The sequence below is a fragment of the Eschrichtius robustus genome, chromosome 2 (assembly GCF_028021215.1).
Source record: "Eschrichtius robustus isolate mEscRob2 chromosome 2, mEscRob2.pri, whole genome shotgun sequence".
NCBI lineage: Eukaryota > Metazoa > Chordata > Mammalia > Artiodactyla > Eschrichtiidae > Eschrichtius > Eschrichtius robustus.
Window position 1 is genome coordinate 177,558,117 of NC_090825.1, and position 22,473 is coordinate 177,580,589.

Consider the following 22,473-nt stretch of genomic DNA (forward strand, 5'->3'; position numbering starts at 1 on the left):
CCCGGACAGCAGGGGGTGGTGGGCAACTGGTTGAGGCTGTGGGGGGGGGGCGGGGGCGACATCAGAACCTGTGCCACCCCCTCCCCTGATCCCCAAGCCGGTCTGTTCCAGCCCAGTGGTCTGTGACTTGTCAGTTTAACAAAAAAACAAGTGAGCAGCACCCCTGATTCCTCAGCTGGGACGCAAAAATAAAACGGGGCTTAAAAATACCGGCATGGCCCTTCCGGAGCCGCGGCCGCTCCGTCCCGTGGGCTGTGTTTTTCCGCAGGGCGGCTGATGCCGTTTCAGTTTGGGGAGTTTTGTTTCGACAGACCTCAGTGGCCTGGGCCTCATACTGGCAGAGGATTAAATTCAGACCGAAAGCATCCTCCCTGAACCCATTTCAAACCAAAATAATGCTCGCTGGGGGAGGGGTGGGAGCAGGATTTAGGGAGTCCACACACAGCTCCTGGGTTTGTGAGGAAACGCAGACCACCCCGCCTCTCCCGACACAGGTGGCCCATTGCACAGACAGGCAAACCAAGGCCCCCAGTCCTCCAAGGGATGGTCCAGCTCCCAGCCTCCCTGGGCCCGTCTGAGCTGTCTGACCTCTGGAAGGCAGTACCCTCTCTGAACCTCCATCGGCCTGGCCGGGGAACGGGCTGTGTCGGGTAGAGCACACCACCTGGGAAGTGTGAGGACCTCCCCCTGCCCCCCCACCCCGCAGACCCACGGCACTGGCTCTCGTGTCAGTAAACAACTGAGGAATCACACGTCCACTGCCTGTGGCCTCTCCTCATTCACGGAAGGTCCCCACAGGAGGCACCTAGGCTTTGGGCACCCCCCCATCTTCTGCACCCACGATGGCATGAATAACCCCGATCACACAGTTTTACAGGTCCCAAGGCAAGGTCACTGCATGCCCAGAGCCAAGCTGGGGCCTCAGGGCCAAGCCTCCCCAAGGAAAAGCTGAAGGCCCTGGGCAGTCCCTCCCTCGCTCTGGACCTCAGTTTCCCCATCTGCAAAGTGGTATGTTGGACCCACTCTGTGCCTGGGCAAACAGTTGGGCGACGATGGGTGTCTCTGGAAGCCGACAAGGGCCCCAAAGCTGCACCCTGCCGCGGGGGCGTCAACCCATCCATCCGAGGGCACCCCAATTCCCCCAGCCCCACCTGGGGCTCTTTAACCCATAGGAGCTTGAGGTCCAGATGCTGGGAGTGTTTTTGGCACAAGCTTCTTTCCCACCGTCCGGGGGGCGCAAGTGTGGACAGCTGGGCATGTGGCGGGGGCGGGGAACACGACGGGGGGACGGGGAGGGCCGCTCACCATGCTGAAGTCCAGGAGATCACTGAGCTCCTTGTCCGTGCCCACGGGCGCCATCCTCTGTGGCTGGTTCATTCTCCAGAAGCAACAGGGGGCAAGGGGCCAGGGGCCAGGGGCCGGGGTGGGCTCCTCAGGCCTAGAGACAGCCCTGCAGGGTGCCCGCAGCGGGTGCAAGAAGAGGTGAGGAGTGGAGAAGAGAAGAGGTATGAGTGACAATGGCCGAGGTGAGCAGATGGGGGAGAGCTGTTTAAGAGCCCCTCTAACTGCTCTGGGTCTGGGTCTTCCCAGGCTGCGTCCCTTCCAGACCCTGATGCATGGGGGTGGGGCAGCCAGAATTCAGGGACTGGGGCCCTTAGCGACCCCTCCCCAGAGCCTTCAGGGAGTTTGAACAATGGGGGGGGGGGGAGAGCGCAGAGTACATTCCCTGAACTCCCTCTGCGACCACCAAGGAATCAAGTTGCAAATTTTAAACTGGATGCGGGGTGGAGTGGTCCCTTCCCAGCTTGGCCAGAACCCGCCCCTCTCCCCGACACCTCTCCCATTTCCACCCACCCGCAGGCTTTCCACTGGCCCCACCCCCGGGAAGGGGGAGGGGCGACCCGACCCCGCCCCAAGGGAAATTTAGTGACCACCCCCCCCCAGCAGCTGTCAGAGCACGTTGAAGGCCCGGTCACCCCCAAATTCAAAGCAAAAGAAATCCACAAGACGGCAGAACCCCCTTCCTGCTCCACAACTAAATAGGGGGGATGCCCCGCGCAGGGACCTACCCGCAAAGCTTCCCACTACACTTAACCTCCTCCCCCCCATAAAAAACAACAAAATTCTGGGAAAATAAAAAAAAAAACCATCCTAGATTGTTTTATTGTCACGGTGTATCCGGGAATTATTCTTAAGCAACTTTGAAAACATCCCTTGCCCTGGGGGGAGGGGGTCCCAAGGCCAGGGTTCCCCCCCCACCCCGCATGGTCCCTAGGAGCTCCATTCTAGAATGGGGGGGATCCACCTGCCGGGCCCCATCCGGAAAAGAGAGGAGAGCAAGACCTCCGTCCCACAGTCAAACAGTGAAGCCCCTCCAGCTTCTCTTCCCCGGGCCCCAGGTGCGGGCGGGGGCCGCGAGGGGAAGGGGGTTCCGAGATCGAGGGAGACCCGACCTCAGAAGCGGAGAAACCCCCGCTTTGTTTGCCAACTGGAGACGGGTGTGAAACGGATGCCCCAGCGCACCCCCTCCCCCACGAAGCTTTTTCTTTTTTGGAAAGCGTGTGAAACTGACTTTTTTTTGAAGAGTACGAAACCGCACTTTTTTGTGGGGTGGCTGAAACCGATTTTAAGGCAGAGCTGGGGGGGCTAAACGCTCTTCTCTAGGAGAGCTGAAACACTTCTGGGGTGTCACGAGAACTTTTGGGGGCTCAAAGAGGATTCGGAAGATAACGTGAAGCCACTCTGGAAGCAGAAAAGCAGGAACGTCTTCCTCTGGGGGGGGGGGGGAGGGGTGGGAGGAGGACCGGGAAACCAATCCCCACCCCACCCCCCGCAGCCGGTGCGGGCGGCGCGGCCCGGGAACCCTTTGAAGCTCGGGGCGCAGCCGCCGCCACCGCGCTGCTCACCCCGAAGCCGCCGCCCGTGCCCGCGGAGCGGAGCGCGGAACAGATGTGGCCCCCGGCCCGAGCCCGCAGGCGCGCGGCGCACCTTCCCCGCAGACAAAAGGACGCTCTCTCTCCCTGACTCGCTCCCCTCCAAACTCCGCCGCAGGCCGGGCCCCCGGGCGAAGGGGCGCTCGCGGCCTCCGCGCCGCCGCCCCGCCGCGAAGTTGGGCGGCCCCGCGGCGCCCCCCGAGCCCCCGCCCGGCTCCGCAAACTTTCCCGAAGTGCCGGCCGGCGGGGGCGCGCGGGCCGGAGCGCGCCCTCCACGTCGCCGGCCCCCTCCGGCGCGCAAAGTTGGAGAACAATGACTCTGGCCGCGCCGCCCCCCGCCCGGCCCGCCCCCGCCCCACGTCCCCCGGTCCCCGCGTCCCGGCGCCGCGCGGGGAGGCCCGACCCGCCGGGCACCAAGCGGCAGAGGGTCCCGGCGCGCTCACCTGCTCGGCGTGGCCCGGCCCGCAGCGCGCGGGGGGCGGCGGCATGAACGGCCCCCCCGGACAAAGGGGCGTCGCGGCCCCGAAGGGCGCGCGTGGGCGGCGGCGCGTGGCCCGGCTCCCCGCGTGTCCGCCCCGCGGGCCCTACGCGGCCGGGGCGCTGGCGGAGGCGGCGTACGAGGAGCCCGCGGTGCCCACCGGCCGCGTCGTTGGGCTCGGTCCGGCCCGCTACGCCCGCGGCCGCCGCCGCTGCCTCATCTTCCTGCGGCGGGAGACATGTTCCGCCCCCAACCCCGCGCCGCGCCCCGCCTCCCGCCCCTGCCAGGCCCCGCCCCGCGCGCTCCCCGCCCCGCCGCCGTCCGCGGATCCTTCCGCCGCTGCCCGCTCGCCCGGCCGCCGCCGCCCGCCCCCACGCTTCCGCTGAACGCGGCTGAGGTCCCGCGGAGTCCGGAGCCTGGAGCGGGCGCGCCGGGGGTCCGTCGGCCAACGACGGGGGTCGAGGGCAGGGACTATCTTCCAGCGCGGAGGCGCACGTGGTCACAGTGCACAGCCTGACGCAAGCGGGTAGGACCGTGAGATGGAAAGATAAGGTAGAGCGACCGGGGCCAATCGGAGAGTGCGAAAGCCTGATTGGCGGGGCCCTCGGCCTTTCGTAACTAGGCCCCGCCTCCACCCCGCCCCCTTCGCGCGTCCCAACGAAGGAAGAGGCTGGACTCTCTGAGCTAGAGGCCGCGAGAAGCGGTAGGGGGTGGGGCTTGCAGTTTTAGTCTCAGGTTTGCGTGGCCGCCCGCACGGCCGTTTTGGCTCGGTCGTATCTGAGTTCCTAATGCTGGACCCCGGTGCTGGGTGTGGCGAGCGTTCCAGACCCCCCCCGCGGGAACGAATCAGACTAATCTCACCTGCAGGGCCACCGATGCCAGCTCTGTTTTAGGGTCAGAGAGCCCCGCGTGTAACCCGCTCTGTGCTTTTGACTTGCTGGTTGCCTTTGCCTGCCTGAGACTCAGTTTGCTCATCTGTAAAATGGGATTTGGACCTGAGTTTGGGCTGTACTAAGGCCGGACCAGGCCTTCTGACTCTCAGTGGTCTGAGAGTCCACTTAGATCCCAAGGCCGCCCCCACACAGCCAGGGGCTCTTCAGCTTTTAGGAACCATAGACCCTACAGAATAAAAATAATAATTAGTATAAATGAAAATAACACAATTTTTCGTGGCCCCCTGTGTCCGCAGAGAGAAAGCTACACTCCCTTCCAGGCTAGAAAGAGGCCACGGTACCCCCGGCCCACTGGGCTCCGGCCTCAGCGGCCTCCTCCTCCTCACTGTTCCAGAACCTGCCACGCTCATTCTCATCTCCAGGCCGTTGCCCTGGCTGTGCCCTCTGCCTGGAAGGCTCTTCCACCCCATCTGGAGCCCTGAGTTCCCACAGTTCAGGGCAGCCCTCGGTCCAGGGAGCAGGGCTGAAAGGAAGGAAGAAAATTGGGGGTCCTGGGGGGAGGGGGGTGGAGAAGACCCCAGGGGCAGGTGGGGAGCTCAGGGGTCTCCTAATAAAGCCTCTTCCTGCTACATCCGAACTGGGCTGACCTTCACCGTGACCCCTTCTCGGCCAGAGTGCTGCCATGTGCCACAGGTCTGGGGAGGGGACTGAGGGTCTTGGAGTCGGGGTTCAAATCCCTCATCCCTCCCAGCATCACTGTGACCTCAGCCAAGTTCTTGCCACTCTCTGGGCCTCAGTTTCCCCATCAGGAAAATGGAAGGGTGTACTGATGGGCACAGAGTAGGTGCTGAGGGCATGTGCCTTCATCCTGCGGCCTCTCCCCACTGTAAGACCTAGGTCTCCGAAGTGAGGGTTGCCTCAGTCCACAGCCTTTCCCTGGACCAACCATGACCGCACAAGTCCATTGTCTGCTCTGGCTTCCTCCTAGCCTGAGGGGTTTCTCAAGGACCAGGCTGGGGCTGAGGCCCCTCCGGGACCCCAGCCTCACTCAGGTCGGGCCAGCACCCTCTCCCCCAACGATGCTAAGGTTCTAACCCACATGGGGCCAGTGTTCCTGGAGTTGACACACCCACTGAAGCAGGGGAATGATCCATTCATAGGCCATGCAAATATTGAGCACCGATGGTGTGCCAGGCTTGGTGCTGGACATTGGCGCACATTGGTGACTGTGACCTGTCCAGTCCCTATCCTCCAAGGCAAGATGAGCCATCAAAGGCTTCCCCCCCAGGGCTTCCCCCCCAGGGCTTCCCTGGTGGTGCAGTGGTTAAGAATCTGCCTGCCAATGCAGGGGCCCCGGGTTCGATCCCTGGGCCAGGAAGGTCTCACATGCCGCCGAGCAACTGAGCCCGTGTGCCACAACTACTGAGCCTGCACTCTAGACCCCGACAGCCACAACTACTGAGCCTGCGTGCCACAACTACTGAAGCCCACACGCCTAGAGCCCGTGCACCGCAACAAAGAGTAGCCCCCGCTCACCGCAATTAGAGAAAGCCCGTGCGCAGCAACAAATTCCCAGCACAGCCAAAAATAAATAAATAAATAAATAAATTTTTTAAAAAGGCTCCCCCCTTTAGTCCCAAATGTGCTCTTTCCATCCATATGTTTGGCTGTCAGGTCCTCACGCCCGAGTGATTAAACCCATTGTACAGATGAGGAAAATGAGGTTCAGATATCTCGTCCCTGGGGCCCAGTCCACCCTGGGGCTCACACCTGCCAGGAGGCCCTCCCGGCACCCACAGGCCACCGTTGTCTTCCCTGGGGAGACCCGGCTTGGGGCTGAGTCACCGGGAGGAGCAGCCCGTGGGGGCCCCACTCGGCCACAAGCTCTGCCCAGCCCCGAGGCCCGGGTGCGCCCTACGGGGCCCTGGCACGGGGACAGGCAGCCAGCAGCTGGTGCCAGGGGCCCCTCGAGGCCAGCCACAGCCCGCCCCCCCCGCCTCCTGACTGCGGCCTTTGTTCTCCTTTGGGTGCCAGCAGGGCAGGCAGGCTGGAGCCAGGGACCTGCCTCCCCACCTGGGGCTGCCTTCCCTCCCCCCAAGCCAAACCTACTGTGCGCTGCCCCGGGTTGGGGACCAGAGGAGGAGGAGGACCCCATTCCTGGTTGAGCAAACTCATGCCAAGGACAGATTCCCACCAGTGAGTGGGGCAGCTGGGGACAGAACATGGGGATGGTGGTGGAAACTTCCAGAAGACAGTAGTTGTGCAGGCCACGGTTGACCACGGAGAGAAAGCAGTTGGACTTAGGACTTGGGGGCCACCCTCCTGACATCGTGCTTATTTGTCTCCAGAGTGGACACCTTCTCCTGGGCTGTGAACAAGCCCACCCCCAACACTCTCCCACCCCCACCCAGCTCCTCCCTGCTTTTCTGAAGCCCGGGAGGAGGAAGGGAGGGGCCCTTATCAGTCAAGCCAGACCCCACATACAAACCTAGGTTCATGGTCCCGAGGGAAGCAGAGGGTGGCACTGCCTCTGGAGCTGGGGACTTGGTGGGCCACCCCCGTGGAGGGGCCTGGCCCCGATTTGTCTACGCTCACCATGACCCCCACCCCAGACATAATCGGGGCTCATTCATTCATTCATTCATTCATTCTCCCTGGCTTCTGGGAGGGAGGTCTCTGCAAGGCCTGCTGCTCGGGTCTGGGGCCAGGGGCTCTCGCTGGATACAGGGTGGGGGGCTTCTTACCCTATGCAGAGGAGGGAGGAGGTGCTGGCCGTGGCGGGCATAAAGTGAACGATGAAGCAGCACCGCTGGCCACTACCCAAGCCTGCCTTCCCTGGCACTCACAGCCGTGGGCATAAGGAGGGGACCCCATCCCTTCACCTGAGCTTGTCCTAGGGAGCCAGAGGGCCAGGAGGGCTGGGCGGGGTGGGTGCCTGGAGCCCCAGCCTTGTCTTCCCCATTGTCGGGGCATGAGGAGGGGCTCTAAACTTGTCCTTCTCTGCGGTGGGTTCCCTGGGGCAGCGACACTTGGATGTGACCATAAGGATGAATGATATCAGTGGGTGAAGAATAGGAAGCACTGGGGGTGGGGGCACTGCACAGGTTACTCCAGGAACCCATGAGGCTGGAGCCCAGACAGTTGGAGGGAAGAGGCGTGAAGGTCAGGGGCGCTGGGTCTCCATGGTGGGGTCACTATGGAGCCACGTGGGGATCTGAGCAGGAGAGAGAAGTGGTCCCAGGGGTGCCATTTGGAGGCTGCAGGTTCAAAGGGGAGGAGGGATGATCGTTAGGGGAGAGAGGGGCTGGCCGTGGGGTGGTGAGCTGGGTGGGCTGGGGGTACGTTTGAGGGGTAACAGAAGGCTCGCCTGGGGTGGGGGTGAGGAGGCAGCCACCTATGGGCGCTGGGTGTGAGGCCCGGGAACTCAGTGCCTTAGTAGTGGTGCCCTCCTCCGAGCAGGGCCGTCGCAGGGCCAGTGACAGGGATTAATGGGGCACAGGAAGCCCACGTCCCAGCGCTGCCAAGGCCCCAGGGGACAGAGCCAGGGCTTGGCCACGAGGGGCTGCGTGAATGAATGAATGAGCACCGCCCCAAGCTGAGCCCCAATTCTGCTCTGAGCCCCTACCCTGGACCAAACCCTGAGACTAAGCTGAGCCCCTGGCCCTGACCCAAGCCCGACCACACTGAGCCTCTCCCACCCGGGCCCCCCACCTGCCCCCTCCCCCTGCCCTGTGCCCATCCGCCCCGGGGGGCTGGTGCCACCTGTCGAGGGCTGCCCTTCCTCCTCCTGGCCCGGTGCCCACAGCTCCTGACTCAGGGGCCCTGGGGGCCTGTCCCACCACATTCCGGGTCGGCCTGTGTCAACACTGGGCGCCTCCCCCTGGACCGGCCCCCAGGCATTGTCCGGCCCAGTTCTGGGGTGGGGGTGGGGGGGGGGCGAGGGGGGCAGGGCAGGGGACGGGGGAGCCCGGCCTGATTTCTGCTGCCCGCATCCCCACCCACAGGGTGGCCCCACTGACTTCTGCCTGCGGCGGCATGGGGGTGCTCCTGGCTACCCAGGGCACACTGGGGCGACACCCTTCTCCCCAGTGCCCCGCAGCTCCCCTGAGCTTCATGCGGCGGGAACCACCCATTGTTCAGATGGGCAAACTAAGGCTCTGGCCCCCGCCTAAGGCAGGCCAGCCTCCTACACCTGGTTCACCTGTCCGCCCAAGCTCCTTCACCTGTTCCCTGGTGCCTTCCAGGAACAGGGGGGCGTCCTTGCTGCCAGCACCTTGCCACGCTAAGGGGTGTGGGTTTTACTCAAGGGTGCTGGGGAAAGCCAGGAGGGCAACGTGGTTTCCTTGGGGACACGGGAGCTGAAAGGCTGAGGGAGGGTGATCTGGAAGAGGGCACAGCTGGGGCCAGGGCCGGGTGTGGCCTGGGGGATCAAAGCTGTTCCCTGGTGTGCACTGAGGGCCCTGGAGAGCCCTGGCACCGACCCTGGTCCCGGCCACCCTGTCTGGAGCTGGGACCCCTTGTCTGCCCCCCCCAGCCCCCCGTGAATTTCCAGGCCTTTGTCCTGGCTGTGCCCTCCTCCCGGGTCACCCTTCCTCTCGCTCTGCCTGGCTCTCTCCTCCTCATCCTTCGGCCCTCAGCTTGGGTGCCACCTCCTCCAGGAAGCCTCCCCAGCCCGCAGGGCAGGCCAGGCCCCCTGCCCGTCCTATAACTCCTGTCACCATTCGTCCGTCTTTTTGCCATTTCTGTCACCCCATCACTCGCGCCAGATTAAGGGCCCCTGGGTGGGGGCCCAAGCTTCCTTGCTCACTGTCACGCCATGAGGCATGGGGCTGCGGAGGCCTGGAGGGTGGCAGTGAGGCAGCCAAGGTCCAGCAGGGCTCCTGGTTCCTAGGGACAGGTTTGGGGCCAGACGGGTGTCCAGGGGAGGACCCAGAGCGTGAGGACTCCTCCCAACCCCTCGGCCCTGCTTGCCAACAGGTTCGAGTTCAAGTCCCACCCCCACCCCACCCCGAGTCTTGGCTGTATGACCCTGGGCAGGACTGGACTGGGTCATCTCCAGGCCCCAGGAACTGCTCAGTGGCACTTTCCCTGCAGGTATCATCTCACTGAATCTCACCTCAGCCCTGTGAGGCAGTGACCATACGGCACCCGTGTTGTACGTGGTAAAACTGAGGCCCAGAGGAAGGCAGCCACATGACCAAAGCCACCTGACCAGGCGGTGAACTCAGCAGGGCTCCACGCTCAGGACCATCTGAGGGCAGGGTCCCCGGGTGGGTATTTACAAGGGGCAAGTCAATGGGGTCACCCATCAACATGATGCAGTTTTTCTGCCCAGCATCTCCTGCAATCTTTCCACCTGGCCCCTACTTGTCCTGTGCAGCCAGCAGGGAGCATGTGTGGGGCGGGATGTGTTGACTCAGCTGAGCTCCCTGTGCTCCCAGGATTGGAGGAAACTCTGAAAAGGCTGGCCTCCCATGTCCCCCCACCTCCTTGCCTTCTTTGGGGGTGGAAAAGGCACAAAAGCCAGAGCTATAAAGGGACAAACATCTTCAAATGTGACTCCATAAATACGCTTCTGAGTTGTAACAGACCGACAGATGAGGTTACATGAGGTGGGACATCTGGGGAGAAAATATTTTCCACACGGTAACAGAATAAGGATTTGTGTCCTTCATATACAAAGAGTTCCTACAAATCAATAAGAAAACAACCAAACAGAAAACTGGGCAAAGAAAGGAACAATTCGTTCACACATGAAGACACACAAATGGCCACCGGAGAGACAGAGAAAAAGAAGCTTAGTCACTCATGACTGAAAAAAGTGTAAACAAATACGCAAATAAGAAACCACCTTTTGTCCTGATAGTTGGCAAAACAGTAAAAGATTGGTCACATCCTGCAATGGTGAAGGTAGGTGTGGGGGCACCCTGGGGGGTGCTTACTAAAATACAGAAGCTCTGAATCCCTTTGAGCTCCCTCCGCTTCCAATTCCAGCCCTAACACTCAGGAATCTAATAAAAATGAGGCTGTTCATTAGAACAAGGTTTGTGGCAGCTAATACTCAGAAACAACCCTTGCCGGCCACCGGGGATGCGTGAGAAAATTCCAACGTGACTGAACAAGGAAAACCATCCTACCTGACAGCAGAGGGGGTTTGCACACCTGTCCTGAGCCAGAAGGACATCCGAGGTGGACTGTTCAGACAAAATACAAGTTCGAGACCCTTGGTGCCATTTTGAGAGTAAAGTTTCTTGCGACGCAAAAAAGTGTGTATTGAAGAAATACAGGCAGAGGAAATGCCCCAAGGGTTCCGCGGTTCCTCTGGGTGCGGGGTGGAGGGGGAACTTTCAGTTCTTACTTTATATTTATATTCAAGAGGTGGAATGAGCTGAGAGGTTGGATTGTATTTCTGTGTGAGTGTGTGTGTTCTGGTATTTTTTAACTTAAAAGAAAGTTTAATTTTCAACTCATGGCTGAAGTTGGGTCTCTGAAGAGCCATGGCATGGGGTAGGGTGGGTTTCCACTTGGGGGATCCCTGACCCCCTCGGGGACCAGGCTCACTGGGCATTCCCTGGAAGGAGCAGGCTTCCAGCTGCCCCGGGGTCCTTGGGGGGGAAACCCGGGGAGGTGTCCCGGGGAGGCCCCCCCACAAAGGGCGACCCTGAGACTGAGCCAAGTACAGGGAGCACTGAGGAGAGAGTCCAGCGTGGGGTACTTCCCTACTCGGGGCCCGAGTTCTCAGGTAAAGTGGACTGGTGAGCACGCCACCCACCAGGGGCGAGGCTGGGCTGCCTGGTCTCCGGGCAGGTGCTAGGGGTGCGCGGAGGGGGGGGTCCCTTCCCCGAGGGCAGGGACGGCCCCAAGCACTGCCCAGAGGAACTGGGTAATGCGGAGTGACAGAGCATCCCCTCTGAAGATCTCTGTCTGTTTCCCCCTTTGCATGGAGCCTGAAGAGTGGAGGTCCTACCTCTAACCCGAGGAACCACCCAGCTCTTGGTTTCTCTGGCTTGGCCTCCCCATCACCCTGCTGTCCGGGTTGGCCCCTCACTGCTCCTTGGCTTCCTCCCACCCTGAGCTGGCCCCAGGCGGCCTGTGACTTCTCTGTGCCTCACTTATAAGGTCTGCAGAATGGGCACAGAGAAGAACGAGAAATTCACCCACCAGCTCCTAATTCCTTCCCCGCCTGGGGCCTGGCTGTGTCAGGCTGGACAAAGACACCCCCCAGCCAGGGCTGGGGTCCGGGCAGGCCTGAGTTGGGGGGGATCCGGAGAAGGAGCAAACTGGGGGCAGAAGCACCGACTGTGTGAGCTCTGACCTGGCCTCCCTCCAGCCCCTGCAGCGACACTGGCTTCCTCCTCCCTGCTCCTTGGACACCACGCCTCATTCTGACCTCAGGGCCCTTGCACGGCTGGCCCCTTGGCCAGGAACACCTCTCTCCCTCACTCTCCAGCCTATTATGCTGGCTTGTCACCTCGCCCCTCGCCCCACCAATGCCCAGGACTGTCTGATTTGCTTGCTCAGTGCCCCCACCCCAGTTCCTGCAGGGCAGCCCCCAGGCCTGGGCCTGGCACACGGTGGGCACCCACTGGGCGGAGAGGCTGGGGAGGACGGTGGTCCCCATTTCACAGGTGACAAAACCAAGGCTCAGAGGGAGAGGCCTGAGGTCGGGCAGAGAGAGGCACTTAGAAGCCCCCGCCCAGGCAAAGGCACTTCCTCCCGCTCAGGGGGCTGCGGGGTCCTGGGGCAGCTGGTGGGGCGCCTAACGGGCCTGCTTGTGTGGCAGCGGCAGCTGGGGCTCCTGGGGCCCATCCCCCACCCGGAGTGCAGGAGGGAGGGCGGGAGGGGGAGGGGGAGGGGGAGGGGAAGGCAGCAGCTGGCGGCTGGCCCTGCGCCAGCTTGGGGCTCTGCGGGGAGGGGCTGCACGGGACTGTCTCTCGGTGTCTCTCTCTCTCTCTTTCGGTCTCTGTTTCTCTTTATCTCTCTCTCTGCCTGTCCCCTTCTGTCTCTCTGGGTCTCTGTTTCTTTGTCTCTGTCTCTATCTCCCCTCTCTCGCTCTCTGCCTCCTCCGTCGGGGCTGGGGGCGGGGCTGGCCCCATTTCAGGGCATTAGAATCCCCCCTTCACTTCGACCCGCCTGCATGACTCCATGAACTGAAGGACACCCGGGCCTCTGTACCCTCACTGTGGTCTCTATCCCTCCCCAGATGGGGAGCCTGGGACACACCTCTCATGGGCTGGGGAACCCCGAGCAAGTCTCCCACCTGCAGAGTGTTTGTGGGCACCCCCTCTGGGCCAGGGCACGGGGTGGGGGGGGTGTCACAGCCAGCCTGGGAAGAAACAGTCACCAAGGAGCCACTTTATAGGCATCTGAACCTGTCGGGGGGGTCCAAGCTGGGTGGCCCGAGAGGGCCCCGGGGAGAGGATACAGAGGCCAGGAGCGATCCTGGTGGGGGCCCCAGCCTGTGCAAAAGCCCTGAGGCCTGGGGCCACCCTCAGCCAAGTTCCTGGGTCCCCACCCCCAGGTCACACAGCAAGCTGAGCTGGCTGACCCTGCCCACTGTGTCCGTACCCCACCCCCGGCCCCCCAGGGTGTGCAAGCAGCAAGGAGGACACTGCGGGGGCAGGGAGCTGGGTGACCCTCCCCCCAGGACCCTTACCACCCAGGTCACATCTCCCCACCTCTGCCAGCACCTCCCTGACAATAGAATCCATCAAGGCAGAAATATCCTCTGGGGGCTGTGGCTTAATCACCCCCTGATTTGCATTTTTGCATATTAATGCCGGCAGAGCTGCTAATTTTGCCGCATTATTTTAAAGGTGCAGAAACTCTGGAACTGCTGAGGGGTGAGGAAGGGGCATTCCTCACTGGGCCTGGGGGGCTGGGTCTCTGGGGACAGGATCCCTGACCCTCGGGTCACAGGGACCATGTCCCCCAGGGGTCTCCGGGTCTCTGCTCCTGAAATTGGGGCATCAACCCTGGCGGGAATGGGGATTCTGGAATTTTCTGCAGGTGGCTCCATCCTGAGCATCCCATAATGGGAAAGTTGAGAATTTAGGATCAGACTGCCTTAAAACCTGTGGATTCTCTCATAGACCCTGGATCCAGCAGTCATCCCCACTTCCTGCGTTCAGGCCAGAAGCTCCGCCCCCACCCCCACTCCCTGCAGCCCCCGTGGTGGGTGCGGTGCGCCCCACAGTTGGCCCCAGGCTCTCTCAACCCAGGCTCAGGACGCCTTCCAGCTCCCACCTGCCCGCCTCGGGGTCTTAGCACATGCAGTCCCCCCCCCTCCCCGCGCCGGGTGTGCTCCTCCTTTCCCTACAAGGTCACCTCTTCAGCGGTCCTCTGAGCCACCCTGCCCACGCATGTGTCCAGCCCTGTCACCTCCAGGTCCCCATCGCGAAGCTGGGAAACCGAGGCACAGAGTGGCGAGGCCGCGTGCTCGGGGTCACAGAGGGTCCTCCCAGACCGCTCCCCTCCCAGAGGCCGCGGGGGCGGGGGCTGGACCCTGGGGACTCGGGGTCCTGGGGTTCAGGCCCGAGGTGAGCACTTGGGCACGTGCTGCCACCTGGTGGCGCCCCGAGGTGGGGCTGCCGGTTTTCCTCCGGCATCGGAGCCCTCACCCTATGGAGACCACCGCGCGCTGGGGGATCCCGGGAAGCCCCCAGGTGCGGGGATACCGAGCCGGGCCAGACTCCCCGGCCCCGGGCGCGCGGGCGCCAATGGGCGGGATGGAGAGGCTTCAATGGTGAGAAAAGAAATGGGGGCCCGACCCGGCTGCCCCGTCCTGACCCTGTCCAGACCCCTCCCGCCCTGCCTTTGGCCTCTCCAAACCTTCCCGTCCCATTCTCACCCTAATCGGACCACTTTACGCCCACTCTGACTCCCGGCCTGACCCGGTGGCGCTGGGGTCTCCCGGTCTGGACCCTCCTCTGCGCTACCCGGGACAAACGCGCTGCCGGGCCCGGGCCGCGGCCGTTGTCCACCAGGGGGCGCCCGTCGCCCAGAAACCCGCGGGGCGCCTGCTGTGAGCGGCCGCCATCTGCGCGCGAGCGTGCCCTGTGCCCGTGAGTTCTGAGTGCTCGTGGCGCTGCGACTCGCGCGGGTAAGTCCACGCGTGCCCGGGCGGGTCCTCGCACGTGTGAGTACGCTGTGCTCGCGTGTACGCAGCTCTCAGCTGTGCTCACGCGCTCGGTCCTGCTTGCACGCTGGCCTGTCTACGTTGATGTGGGTGCCCACACGGGCTGCAACAGCTCGTTTGGGTATAGAGTGCTCAGCTGTGTTCACGTGTGTACGTGTGCCCTAGCGTGTCCATGCACATGCACGCACATTTGTGTTTGCACCCGTGAGGCGTGTTTATGTTTGTTCATGCGTGTGCACACGTGCTGGCCATGCCCAGACATCCACATTTCCTTTGTGCCTTGATCTGTCCGCCTGCCCTCCGGCATGGTCACACGTGTAAGTCTCCACGTGCTTCCTGGCATATCCGCAGATGCGCATGTCCTGGCAAACACGTATCCACATATTCTGGCATGTTTATTGCATGTTCACACATGTGCACTGTGATGGGGCACACGCACGTGTGCTCCGGCATGCTCATGTGTATATCTGTGTACACACCTGTGCTCACTCAAAGCCACACCCCACACTCGGCCCCCCCCTTGGAGACCCTGGTCCCAGCAGGACCCCCTCCTACCAATTCAGCTGCCTGACCACCGTGAACCCGTCCTGACGCCCATCCCGCTCCCTCCCTGCTCTCTCTATGGCCTGCCCTCAATCTCCTCCCATCGGTGGCCACAGGCTCCATGTCACCTGCTCCAAACTCCCAGCTCCTGCACAGGGAGCTTCTGGCCCAGTTGACATCTGGGCCTTTGCTGTGGCTTTTGGCCCAGACCTCCCCAGGACTCTGCTGGCATGTCCCCCGCTTGGTGTCACCTCTGGCCAGCACTGGCCCCCACAAGGTCCCCCACCCCATTTCTTTCCTTTGTTGCCCAGGTCTCGGTGTCGGCTGTTGCCTCTCCCCCATGATGACCTGTGCTCTGTGAAGTCACCCCTCATGTCCAGCACCCCATGGGCACCTACCTGAGAAACAGCTCAGAGGCCAGACTGTCTGAAGGACATGCCCAGCAGTCCCCATGATTATGGGAAATCTATGCCCGGCTCTGAAAACCAGCCACAGTCCGCCAGCCTCGGAGAAGTGCCACCATCATGGAGCCTGCCTGATACCCCAGCCTCCCACCCCTTACTCTCCACTCACACCACTCTTCCTTACTGTTCCCTCTCCACCCCTCAAACTCCTATTCATCCTGTGGGGCCCTGTACCATTGGCCCCTCTTCTAGGATGCCTCGCCTGGTCTCCTGGGTGTGAACGGATGAGAGGCCACCATGGAGGCAGGCTGACCCCGGGTGGTCCAAGCCCAGTGTGCACACAGAAGGCCATCAGTGGTGCATCAAAGGTGGACTACAGGGAGGGTGAATGCCGGTTCCCGGGCCACCCCACAGCTGTTGGTAGAGCTGACATGCTGCCCAGGAGGCTCTGATGTGCGCCCCTCCCTCCGTGCCTCTGTCCTTCCCTCTGTCTGTCCGTCCCCTACCTCTATCCCTACCTCCCTCTCCCCCCTCTCTCTGTCCCTCTGTCACCCCCCGCCTGGCCACCCCCCCCACAGCCCCCAGCGGCCATCTCCTTGGCAACGGTGGCCATGGGGTCAGGGGCTCCATCAATCTCCTCTCACCCCGGCAGTCCCGACCCTGGACCTGGACGGTGACAAGGAAGTGGGGTCAGGCCTTGGGTGCGGGGTGGGGGGATGCTGCAGGGTTAGGACAGGGGTCCCTCAGCCAGGGTGGGGGTGGCAAGGTGTGGAGGGGGAGAGACGGTCTCTGGGGGTAGGGTCAGCAAGGTCAGAGGTCAAGCAAGCCCTGGGCACACACTGACTCCCAGTCAGGTCCAGGCCTGTTCTTCTGAGCACTCACGACATGTGAGGACCAGGAGGACGGCTTGGTCCTCATCCCAATCTACGGCTGACAACAAGGCTGCCTGGCTGGGCACTGGTCAGAGCTGGCCCTGGAAACCAGGGCTGTGTCCACAGCACGCCAGGCAAGTCCACATTCCAGCTCCTGAGCCGGCTGCCATCACCACTTATGGAAGATTCCGCTGTCACCGCTTCTAGATTATTCCACCATCACTGCTTCTAGAATATTCCATTACTGCTACTGCAGGCCAGCATTACTGCTTCTAGAATATTCCCCATCACTACTTCTGGAAGATTCCACTGTCACCGCTGCTAGACTAGTCCACCATCATTGCTTCTAGAATATTCTTCCATCACTGCTTCTGAAGAGTTTACCCCCAGGGGCCTTTAGGTTTTTCCCTTTCTGGGCAGGGGAAGGTCCCCAAACACACCAGGAGGAATTGGCTCTCTCCCTTCCTCAGCTGTGGGGGGCACAGCTCCGCAGAGCAGTGCGGAGGGGTTGGGACCACAGGGGGCCCGGTGGCAGGTCGATGAGCCCGGCCTGTGAGGACATTGATCGCTAAGTGCGTTTGTATAGATCCTGAGACAGGTAGCCCAGGCCCGCGGGGAGGGGAGGCAGGGCCAAGGGAGCCTCGGGGGACCTTGAGGGGGCTGAGTGGGGACACTGTGGCTGGGGGCGCAGCAGAGTAAAGAAGATACCTCAGCCTCACTTTCCCCATCGGGGAGGTGCAGATGTGGAGGCGGTTTGCAGTGGGCCTCCCGGGCCCCCTTTTCCAGAGGACGCACCTCCAGCTCAGAGAGGTCAGGCTGCTGGCCCAGGACCACACAGCCTGGGGGTGGGGGCCCGCAACGGCGCTGTGCTGACGCAAAAGCCTTTCTTTACCCAGGGCCTTCCCACCCTGCGGCAGGTACTGGGGGGCAGCTGGGGACCCCCTCCCCGCCTGCCGGGCGGGGCCGCTGGCCCTTTAAGAGCCTCGTTTTGGCGCGGGCTCGGGTTATCGATCGCAACCTTGGAAACACGATTAGATTATATGGACTAGGAACAGCAGCCTGGCGGGAGCCGCGCCGGGACTGCAGGCTTCTTGTAAACGGCTCCCCGAAGGGCACTGGGGCTTGGTCTCGGGGCCCGGACGCTGGGGGCTTCCCGGGTGCGGGAGGCCCTGTGCTCCCGGGAGGGACGAAGGGGTGGATAACCTGTGCTCCCATCTTGTGAGTTTGGAAACTGGGCCGCACAGAGGGGTGTGCTGTTGTCCAGCCACATATATTGAGCGCCTCATGTGAGGGGAGCGTGAATCCAATAGTCACTATATAGAAAAACATAATCAAATGGTATTATTACCGTCAATAGTAACTGTGGCTTGTGCTGTCCTGCTGTCCTGCGAAGCCTTTATACGCGTCCTCTCTGATCACTGCAACAATTGGTGTGGGTTGGGGGAGCCCATGATCGCATTTTACAGATGGAGAAACCGAGGCCTGAGCTCTCGCAAGCCCGAGGGGCTGAGCCAGAACGCGCAGGCCCCGGCTCATTCCTGGGGCGCCTCCCCGGTGGGTCACTTGGAAAGGGTCGGGAAGGGACCGGTTTGGGGGACAAAGGCCTCCGGTTGGTGCTTGAGCTTGGTGGGCAGGACTGAAGGCAGACTTACCCCCCCACTGTGGGCAGAGGAGGTGGCGAGTGGGGAGGGCAGCGTGGGGAGGACTGAGGGGCCTCCGCGCCTGTGCGGGGCTGGGGCGCCCCCTCCACCACCAACTTCTGAAGCTTGGGGAGAAAGCTCCACTCACCCGAGGCCTGCCCACGCGCGTGGACGGGGCCGCGCAGGCAGCGCGCAGGACCCGCCTGGCTCACACTCCACCGCGGGTTGGGGAGTGGGTGGGAGGGGCACGCCAGAGCACAGGCGGACTTCCTTGACCACCTACTGTGTGCGCATGCGGGACCCTGCCGGCCCTCACGTGAGCACACCTGCAGGATGCGCAGCGAGAGCTGATTCCTACGTCCACCCACGCTCACCCCGAGGCGCCTTGAGGCCCAGTTCCAAATGCTCCGACAGTGAACGTTTGTCGATTGACTAAACGATAGTACTTAGCAGTAATGGTAATAGCAGTAAATTAAATCCAAAAGGCTTAGGCTGGATGTCGCCTCTTGCTTACCCTCCCAGCCTCATCATCCCGCAAACCTCTATCATCCAGTCATTCCCAACATTTACTGAGTGCAGACTGTATGCTCCAGCTACCGCCTTCATCCCCTCAACAGCCCTATGAGGCAGGAAGTATGACCCATCTGGTCTACAAAGGAGGAAACAGGGTCAGGGAGGTGGAGGGGCTTTATTGCAGAGCCCAGAAGATGAGTTACAAACCCAGATCCATCTCTGCCTGACCCTCGGGTGATCTCTGAGGAAAGGGGCTTGATTGTGTATTTCTGAGGTTCTGAATGTGGGGAAACTGAGGCCCAGAGCCAGGGAGGCAGTTTAGACAAAAGTGGGGACAAGCCAGGTTTGGGCCAAAACCACACAGTGTGACCTTGAGAGCTTCACCAGGGACGGCACACAGGGAAGGGGCCTGGCCATTGGAGGAGGGATCTGAGTAGAGGGAGGTCCCGGGAGGGGAGCACGCCCACAGGCGATCCCAGACCAGCCAGCCAGAAGGGCCCTACACACAGCAGGAGCTTAATAGATGCACCGTGAAGGCCCAGAGGTGACCGTGGGAGGGGCTGCCTGGGGGCTGGGCAACGGGAGGGCTGGGGAGGAGGGATCCACCCATGTCCTCCCAGAGTCTCCCCTGCACACCCCAGCACAGGGCTCCCCCAGGGGCCTGCCATGTGCCCTTTCATAGCCCTCCGTCTCTCTGCATCCCTCTGTCTCTCCCTGCCCCTCTGTCTCTCCCTGTCCCTCTGTCTCCCTGTCTCTCTGTCTGCGACCCTCTGTCTCTCCCTATCTCTCTGTCTCTCTCCGCCCTTCTCTCTCCATCTGTCTCTGGGCTCTGCTGCAGTCACACGTCTCCCCACCTCTTAGCTCTGGCTCACCCCCTCCCAGAAGCCACTGGCCGTGGCCTTGCTGGGTGCCCCAGCCCTGAGCCCCCAGCCATCAAGAGCCTTGTGGGGGAGGCGGGAGAGGCTGGCCCAGGAGCTCAGGGCCGCGAAGACTTGAGAAACTCCACGGACGCCCCCGCCCTTCCCAGAGCAGAGTCTTAGGCCACTGGGCTGTGTGGCCTTGGCAGGGCCCCTGCCCTCTCTGGACAATGTTACCCCACTGTAGACCCCCAAAGGGCTGGGTCTCCAGGCAGTTGAGAGGAGACACGCAGGGCCCCATCCCTCCCCCTGGCTCAGCCCTCACCTTCACGCAGGCTGGGAGAGTCTGTTTTGGTCTCTGTCCCTGAGCCTGGGGCCCCCGAAGGGCCAGGCGCCCGTGGTGAGCGGACGCTGGGTGGAGGGAGAGGAGAGAAGAAATGAACCCAGCAGTCCTTCAGATCTGACCCCCTCCTGCAGGGACCTCCCCTCACATCCTGCTGGGGAAACTGAGGCAGCGGCAGGACAAGGGTGCCAGAGGAGGGCCGATGCCCCAAGTGCTGGGTGTCCGTCCCCCTTGCTGCCTCCAGGCCTGGGTTTGGAGCATGCCCACCCCATAGATCCGTCTAGATCCACCCCGAGGGGCTGCAGGCTGAGGGGAGCAGGATGGCCTGGGCCCAGAGGGGAGACAGTCTTCCAGGCGGAGGGAACAGCAGGATGCAGGAGGTTCTGTGGGCCATGGTGAGGTCTGGGGTCTTTTTCTGGAGGGCACTGGGGAGCCACAGGAGGCATTAGAGTGATGGGCGGATGAGGAAGGAGTCATGCTTTTAACCAGGCCTCCTGGCCGCTGGGAGGGAAGGGACGTTGGGGGCAGGCAGGGAGGCTGGGTCGAGGCTGCTCCAAGGCCACGTGGACACCTGAGCTGGGGCAGGGATGGAGCGACGGGCCAGGTTTGCCTTCCTGCCCAGCCCCCGAGACCCGGAGAGGAGCAGGGTGACCAGGGAGGGGCCCAGGGCCAGGAAGGGGTGCAGGGCAGTGGCCGTGGCCCTGCAGGTCCCTCCGAAGCAGTAATTAAGGGCTCCCGGCATCCCCGCGGCGTGACGTATGTGTGCCTTAACTAATCATTTATTAGGTCACTGATGGTTCGTCAATATTAATTCATTTATTTAAACAACTCGGCTCCGTAATGAAGATGTTGCCTGAGAGGGGACGCCAGTGGGCAGCAGGGCCAGGGTTGCAGACAAGGGGCTCAGGCCCGGATCTGGGGGTCTCCAGGGCACCAGGAGCCAACGTCCGGGGTGAAACATCCCAGCAGGTCAGGGTTACACCAACACTCCTGGGCCGACGGAGAGACTGAGGCCAGAGCAGGAGGTGAGCTGCCTGGAGGCCCCGGAGCGATCGGGGAGGGTGGTGAGAACTCAGACTGACCCCTCTGGACACTCCACCGCTCACCAGCCCTCTTCCTGCTGCCTTGCTTCTGGAAAGCAAACACCAGCCCAGCCAGCTGGCCACGGGCTAAGATGCTCAAGCTTGGCTTTCCCCTTACGCACGCTGTGCCCTCTGCCTGGCGCATCCTTCCCAGACTCCCTGCCTGCTGGCGGACTTGGACTTGTCAGGGGAACATTCAAGAACAAAAATCAGATCACATCCCTCCTCTGTGCAAGAGCCATCTATGGCTCCCCAGTGCCCTGTGGAGAAAATCCAAACTCATCTGTCTCTGCTGACCTCCCTGACCCTCACCACCCCAAGGGGCCTGCTTCACGTCTCTAACACCCGTGACTCTGTCCTGGTGATTTATTTGTTTACCTATTTGTCCTCTGTTTTCCCTGCCAGCCTCACCTCGCTGAGGGAAGGGACCCTGTCTGTCCCAGAGTGCGGGTGACACTCAGCAAATGCCCCCCCCAACAGCAGACACTTTGGGGGCCGGCGTCTTGGCCCCGTGGCCCCTGTAATTTCAGCATAGCTGCAGCTGCCTGTTCCCAGCGAGACTGAGGCCTCCTATGTGCTTCTGGAGGGAGTGGAGGTGAGGGGCAATATCCCTCCATGACCTGATGGATAAGTGCCCGTCATTTGTCCTTGACAGTGACCATTCTGGGGTGTGTCCTTCAAGATCCTTCCTGGGTGGGCTCCTGGATAACCACCTCACTCAGCCCTGGTCTTGGACTCAGGTTTTGGGGACCCCATGACTGGAGTTTCTGAGATCCAGGACCAGAAAATACACATCGTGGAGCTCTCCCACCTCCTTGCTCCAGATTCTGCCTTTTTTTTTTTTTCCTGGCTGCGCCGTTCAGCTTATGATATCTTAGTTCCCCGACCAGGGATCGAACCCGGGCCCTCGGCAGTGAGAGCGTGGAGCCCTAACAACTGGACAGCCAGGGAAGCCCCCAGATTCTGCCATTTAAAAAAAAAAATCTAAATCAAGATAGATTTAAAACATTCATTTAATAAATGAGCCTATGGACGCCACAGAGGCTAAATTAGTCACATCGCTGGATTCCACTGATGCATCTGCTTCTGTGGTTTACTGAGGATCTAAGCTTAAACTTTGTTACGACTTGAATGCTTATACATTGTTTTAATATTTTCACTACTGCTGACTATCCATAGATGTTATTATACCCGCAATTCTTCATTGCTCCGTTTGTTATTCAAATAAGTGAAAGCTATTTTCCATCAAATTTCCACTGAAGTGGGTTACTAATAAATTTAAGAAAAATATGAACAAAAATAGGTACACCAAAGTAAAATAAATGAAATAAGTTTTTATTTAAAAATAAATCTAAAAATAAGGTACTAATTGAAATCTATATGGAGATGGCAGAGACACAGGAATGAGGGTTGGAAGCAAGGTGTAAAGGGACACAAACTCCAGGACAGCAATGGTACTGCTCATCCCATACGCTGGGATTCCGGGATCTCGGAGTTCAGGGACGTGGAGATTTGGGCATTTCAGGATGTCAGGATTCTGAGATTTTCAGGGTTTGCTGCTTTATTCTCCTTCAGGGAGGCAAAGCATCTACGGAGGGAGGTGGGCGCCTCTCCCCTGAGGAATGTCTAGGTCCCTGCTGGCCTGGGGCCAATTTTGTTCCCTCTTCTTCTCCCAAGACCCTTGCTGACTTCTTTGGCCAGCAGGACCCAGGTCTGTCATGGACACAATCATTGTCCCCCTTGTCCAGAAGGGGACACTGAGGCACCGTGTGGCTGG

At 61.3% G+C, this 22,473-nt stretch overlaps 1 protein-coding gene across 13 annotated transcripts in view; it reads right to left on the reverse strand.

Moving 5' to 3' along the window:
• Window positions 1–3,653, reverse strand: part of TCF3 (transcription factor 3) — a 34,162-nt gene extending 30,509 nt beyond the window's left edge. For all 13 annotated transcript variants that reach the window (XM_068537327.1, XM_068537329.1, XM_068537328.1 and 10 more), the window contains exons 1-2: window positions 3,377–3,653; window positions 1,306–1,450 (exon numbers count right to left, since the gene is read on the reverse strand). In XM_068537327.1, the coding sequence (XP_068393428.1) occupies window positions 1,306–1,377 (72 nt within the window). In that variant the 5' untranslated portion in view covers window positions 1,378–1,450; window positions 3,377–3,653. The remainder of the gene's footprint in view (window positions 1–1,305; window positions 1,451–3,376) is intronic.
• Window positions 3,654–22,473: the final 18,820 nt, after the last annotated feature.